The 6,504-nt window shown below is 39.1% G+C and overlaps 1 protein-coding gene across 1 annotated transcript in view; it reads left to right on the top strand.

Annotated features, from left to right (window-relative positions):
* Window positions 1–3,055: 3,055 nt before the first annotated feature.
* LOC137719939 (uncharacterized) overlaps window positions 3,056–6,504 on the top strand; it is a gene marked incomplete at its 3' end in the record, with an annotated part of 50,880 nt that continues 47,431 nt past the window's right edge. Inside the window, exon 1 of the mRNA XM_068458918.1 lies at window positions 3,056–3,321. Coding sequence (XP_068315019.1) covers window positions 3,056–3,321 — 266 coding nt within the window. The remainder of the gene's footprint in view (window positions 3,322–6,504) is intronic.

The raw sequence follows: 6,504 nt of genomic DNA, 5'->3' as shown, positions 1-6,504 counted from the left end.
ATAAACTAGGCAGATTGTAAAACGAATTCCTTGAAAACAAGATAATGGATGGATTAGTTAGAGGTCCATTCTCCACACATGACACATTTATATATGAATCGATTCTCCAATTGCTTTTCATTAACTATGATGCTCAACACCCCAAGTTAACCGTGATGCACTAATTAACTCTCAAATTTTCCTTATGTTATTGAATTGGATGATGCATGCTACAATTCAAATCATTCTCCAATGGTTCTCAACATGAATGCATAGAAGAGATACAATGAGAGATCATTATGCTCTATGAAAATTATAAGTGTTGACGAGGCAATTGTAACTATGAATGCATGATACTCTTGCCAAGAATTCAATTAACGCGGTTGTGACTAACAACCTTCACTACTCATGTTTATAAACTTGTGACGATTAGGTGAAACTTGTTTATAAACTAGCATCGAGTTTATGCATGAAGACTAAGTATGCATCCCTAATCAACATACAAAAACAAGTTTTTAATAAACATGATAATTGAATTGCAATCACAACTTAACAAATCACAATTGGAAGAAATCAATTCATATTTCAAACATGTTCATGGCTTCAAACTTTCCCCTAACTAATTAGGGGTTTAGCCACTCATGATTACAACAAACTTAGAGAGTAATAACAAAGTAAACATTGAAAACAAGAACGAAGAACACCTAAAAATTCCAACAACTCAATCTTGAATTGTATGAACGTTTAGGCCTCTTCTCCTCTAGTTGCTGCAGCACAAGGGGTTTTGGTGAGTTTTGGGGGTTATGGATGATGTAGAATGATGTGTTTAGGGTAGGGATGGATGTAGGGGAAGGCAAGGAGTGTTTTTGGGCAGAAAATATGAAGAATGGTGAAGTATGGCAGTGTTAGAGAGAGGGAATGAATTTCTGGCGTGAATGAATGTGTATGAGAGATGGTGATCTGATCTAGGGGTTAATATGAGTATATATAGGCACTTAAAACCCTAGGGTACTCAGATATGGACTTGAATTAATTAATGGGAGAGCATGGGAGTGACAGCTAGGGTGAATGATTAAAGGGTGGGAGTGCATGTGGCTGCAATGGATTAAAGAATGGGAGTGCATGTCGCTGCAATGGATTAAAGGATGGGAGTGCATGTGGCTGCAATGTAGCCTTCTAGAAATCAGGTTTTTAGGCCCCCTTTGCAGCTCCCTAACTGAATTCAAGCCTTTCAAATTCGTCCATCCTCATGCCTCCATGCTTGTACTATCCAATCTTGGCCCAAAAATGCTCTAGAATGCTCCAAATTGCTTCTTTATGCATACTTTGACAATAAAACCTGAAATTGCACGAAAATAACTTTAAATACTATAATTAACATAGTTTAGCTAATTAAATGCAAGAAAACAAGCTAACTAAGTCGTATAAATATGCTCCTATCAATTAGCATCCCTAGTTAATCCCTGGTTTAGAACGATCCCTACTTGCATATATACTACAATTGTCACAAATAGGGTTTAATTTGTGTGTCAAGTTAATTTTCACATCAAATTTTGGCGCCGTTGCCGGGGATTAGCAAACTTGCTAATCCCTTTTGTTTGTGTCATGTCAAAGTGTGTCTTAAGGTCAAGAGTGTCGTGTGTTTATTTGTTTCTTTCCTTTTGTGTTTTATGTGCCCTATTCTTTGTTCTTGTTTGTGTTTGCCGTGCCCTCTAAGAGGGTTGCTGATTTGTTTTGTTTCATTGTTTTAGGTACGAGTGTATCACTCGTAGTTCTCAACCTGTTCGTGAGAATATATTAAAGTTTGACGACGATTTTGAACGAACATTGAGAAGAAAGAGGAGGCATCTGGAACCTAGTCCACCTAGCTTTGAGGCCGAATCTGAAGAAGAAGAAGAAGTGGGAGAAAAAGAACAAGCCATGGCTGCGGATAATCGAACAATCAAGGAGCTTTCTGCCTCAGGGTTGGACAATGCCGTGCCTATTTGCATTCAATACCCTATGGCAGCTCAAGGCAAGACCGATGAGTTCGAATTGAAGTCAAGCTTGCTGCATCATATTCCCAAATACCATGGGCTATCCATGAATGAGTTTAAAGTTGTATGCTCAAGCATGACACCCATTAACGTGGATGGGAATATTTTGAAGATGAAAGCTTTTCCATTCTCTATTGTGGAAAAGGCTAAGGATTGGCTCTATGAATTGGCTTCCAGGACCGTCACTTCTTGGGAAAGCATGAAGAGAGCATTCTTGGAGAAATTCTTCCCAACTTCAAGAGTGATTCTTTTGAGGATGAAGATTAGCGGAATTCAACAAAATCAAGGGGAGTCTTTTCCAGCGTATTATGAGCATTTCAAGACTCTAGTTGCATCATGCCCTCAACATCAAATGAAGGAAGAGCTCTTAATTCAATATTTCTACGAGGGACTCCTTCCAATTGAGAGACAAATGCTAAATGCTTCAGCGGGAGGTGCTTTAGTTGACAAAACACCGGTGGCTGCCAAGGTCTTAATTGCAAACCGAGCCTTGAATGCACAATAATATGAAGGTGTTGGACAAAGAGAACCCCCACGGCAGCAACAACAAGTGAATGTGGTAAGTGCAATTTCTAAAATTCAAGATCAATCGGCTAACCTCATTGTTCTTGTGTCACAGGTGGTCGATGGATCCAAAGTGCAAGGTGCGGCCATATATGGAGTGTGCTCCATGCAAGGGCATCTCAATGATCAATGTCCTCAATTGATAGAGAATGGAGGATGGGAAAGCACCAATGCCATAGGTTATCAAGGCCAAAATCAGCAAAGGAATGATCCATACTCAAATACATACAATCCGGGTTGGAGAGATCATCCAAACTTCAAGTGAAGGGAGCCTCAACAACCTCAACAACAAAGAGGATATAGACAACCACCTCCTGGGCTCTATCAAAGGCCATACGTACCACCACAATCTGCCCAACCAAATTCAGGTTCATCTTTAGACAATGATAAAATGCTTCAAATACTAACTTCTTTGACTCAGGGATTACAAAATCAAGCCAAAGAGATGGGGGGAAGTGAAGAAACAAATTGGGCATATGGCGGAGTTCATGGGGCAGTTTAGAGAAGAAGGCAAACTACCTAGCTCGACCATTGTTAATCCAAAAGGAGGTTTTGAAACCGCTAAGGCTATCACCTTGAAAAGTGGCAAGGAAGTTGGAACCAACCCCAAACCAACCAAATCAAGTCAAAAAGAGAACGAAAGGCTGCTGCTTGAAGAGGATGAATTAGACAAAGCCATGGCAAAGGTGGAACAAACCTTGCCGCAGCCCCCTAGTGCACCAAAATCGTCCCACATCACAAGGTAAGTTCAAATTTGAATTTATCTAGTTCTATTCCACTAAATGTACCATTTCCTGGCAGGTTTAGGCAATCAAAGAAAGAAGAGAATGAAAAGGACATTTTGGAAACCTTTAGGAAAGTTCAAGTCAATATCCCGCACCTTGATGCAATCAAGCAAGTTCCTAAGTATGCCAAATTCTTAAAAGAGCTTTGCACAACAAGGAAGAGGATTTCAAACAAGGAGGTGGTCCAGGTAAGTGAGAATGTTTCTGCAGTGTTACAAAAGAAACTACCACCTAAATGCAAAGATCTGGGTAGTTTTACAATTCCTTGTGTTATTGGCAATACTAAGTTTGAACATGCTATGTTAGACTTAGGAGCTTCAATTAATGTCATGCCTTACTTAATTTATGCATCTATGAACTTAGGAGAGCTTAAAAACGATGGTGTGATTATTCAATTGGCCGATCATTCTAATGCATATCCAAAAGGAGTTTTGGAAGATGTTTTGGTGCAGGTTAACAATTTGATCTTTGATCTTTCCAGCGGACTTTTATGTGCTTGACATGGAAGATTCAGCCCATTCTACCCCATTGCCAATCCTCCTTGGGAGACCTTTCATGAAAACAGCCCGCACCAAGATAGATGTGTTCAAGGGGACATTAAGAATGGAATTTGATGGGGAAGTTATTGATTTCAATCTTTCTGAAACTATAAAATATCCTAAAGATGATCATTCTTGTTTTTCTATTGATATATTTGATTCATTGGCGCAGGACTATCTTGACTCCTTGGAGAGGGATCCACTTGAAACGACCATTACTAAAGGAATGGGACTCAAAAACCAAGGGGCAGGAAATGACCAAACCCACGACATGCATGAAGATGTCCTTGCCATGCCTACATGTGAAGATGAGGCCGAGATGGTTGCTGCCCTTGAGTGGTTACCACAACACTTTGGTAAGCCTCCAAACCCAATTCCAATTCCTGTTTCTATTAACAAGTTGTTACCTTCAGTGATTCAGGCACCCATTCTTGAGCTTAAACCATTGCCGGATCATTTGAAGTATGTCTATTTGGGAGAAAATGAGACGTTGCCCGTCATAGTTTCCTCATCCCTCACGGCAATGGAGGAGGAGAAATTGATTCGGGTGTTGAAAGAGCACAAAACAGCCATAGGATGGACCTTGGCCGACATTAAGGGTATTAGTCCTACAACTTGCATGCATCGCATAATTCTAGAGGAGGGGGCTAAATGATGCGATATTTATACGCACACAAATTAAACCCTCTTTTTGTCAATTGTAGTAAGTATGTAAGTAGGGATCGTTCTAGACCGGTGATAGGAGCATATTTAGGCGACTTACTTTGCTTGTTTTCGTGCATCTATGTTGTTAATTCATAATTGTTTTAGTAGTTTAAGCCATTTTCGTGTGTTTTTAGGTTCATATGGCTAAGGAAGCAAAAAGATGCATTTTGGAGCATTTTGGAGCAAAATTGGGCTTGGAATGGATAGCATATGCTTGGAGCCAAAGTGTTGGACGAATTTGAAAGCCTTGTATGCACTTTGGACATAAAACAAAGGGCCTAGCCCAATCAAACAATCCTTTGAGCCATGCAAAATCTCTAGCCCAATCAACAACCCTTAGCCACATGCATTCACATGCATCACAACCCCAAAACCATCAAGAAACACCATTCACACACACATGCACTTACTCTTTCATCATTGCACCACCATTCACACACACATGCACTTACTCCTTCGTCATTACACCACCTTCTCCATCTTTATTCCACATGCATTCATCATAATTCACCCTAGCTACCACCATTCACACACACATGCACTTATTCTTTCATCATTGCACCACCATTCACACACACATGCACTTACTCTTTCATCATTGCACCACCAATTCAACACATGCATTCACACACCAACAACCTAGCTCTTTTTCCATCATTATTTCATCCACATGCACTCTCAATCATAACAACCACATTCACTCTTAAACAATCACCCACATATTCTCCCATTCCCCCTATAAAAACCCATGCATTCATACACAAAAATCACATCTCATTTTCATACACAACACACCACAAACACATCCAATCTTCCCTTATAATCCAAACACCACTCCTCATCCATTTCCATAATTCCCCAATCCATTCAACACACCAACAACATCCCTTAGACCTTGTGCTACGACGAAGAGGAAGATAAGAGGGCCTAAACGTTCATACAATTCAAGTTTGAGTTGTTGGAATGTTTAGGTGTTTCTTTGATTCTCTTTGTTTTGTACCATGAGGAACTTCCTCTTTCGACATCAGTTTTGCTTCAAGGGTTCTTTCTTCTTAATCCTATGTTCACTCATGTTATATATTTTTATGTCAAACCTTTTGTAAACATGAAGTGTAACTAATCTCTCTCTAGGGATTCGATGTAGCCTTGCAAGAGTGCCATGTAGTTAATTCAGAATTCTCATTTAATCTATCTATTTCTTGTTTCATTCTCCAATTTAATTGTGACTTAGTGTGTTGATTTTAGTGCTTGATCATCATTTGAATTAACCACAGGTTGTTTAGCCAAGATTAAAGCACACATCATGCATAATCTTGGTGGATATGTGAATGAATGAAGGGAATGTTTTGCAAACATCCTGCCGAGTGTTCCCTTTGGTTTTGTGAAAGTTTCTTATGCACTACATATTCTTGATTAGGAACCAAAGTTGCACATCACAATTAGGTTCATGATTAGGGACATTTGATCAAGTCCACACATCATATGGCTGATCATATCTAAGTGAAACAAACCCAAGAAATAAGTAGAGGGATGAGTATAATCTGACTTAACAAGCATGGACTTGGCTTAGCAATGGTGAAATCGAATCTCTAGCTACATCTCTATTTGTGCTATCTCATTTCATTAGTTGTTGATTCATTTATTTGTGTCTACTTCATTTTCTTGTGCTTTCAAGTTACAACAACAAATCTGCCTAAATTGATTAGTTTTATTTCTCTTATAGAGTTTTTGCAAAACAAGTAGTTGTTTAGGTCCAATTAGTCCCTGTGGATTCGACACCTTTATTTGTGCCATTATACTAAAAATATTCTAGCACGAAGAAGGAAAACTTCAACACCATTTCATCAATTTCATATTTACATTCTGTCTTAGTGTTTTAACGTTTAGTTTCGCATT

The sequence above is a fragment of the Pyrus communis genome, chromosome 16, assembly GCF_963583255.1.
Source record: "Pyrus communis chromosome 16, drPyrComm1.1, whole genome shotgun sequence".
Taxonomy (NCBI): Eukaryota; Viridiplantae; Streptophyta; class Magnoliopsida; order Rosales; family Rosaceae; genus Pyrus; species Pyrus communis.
The sequence above is the reverse complement of the archived record's forward strand: the minus strand, read 5'-3'. Positions and strand labels throughout refer to the sequence as shown.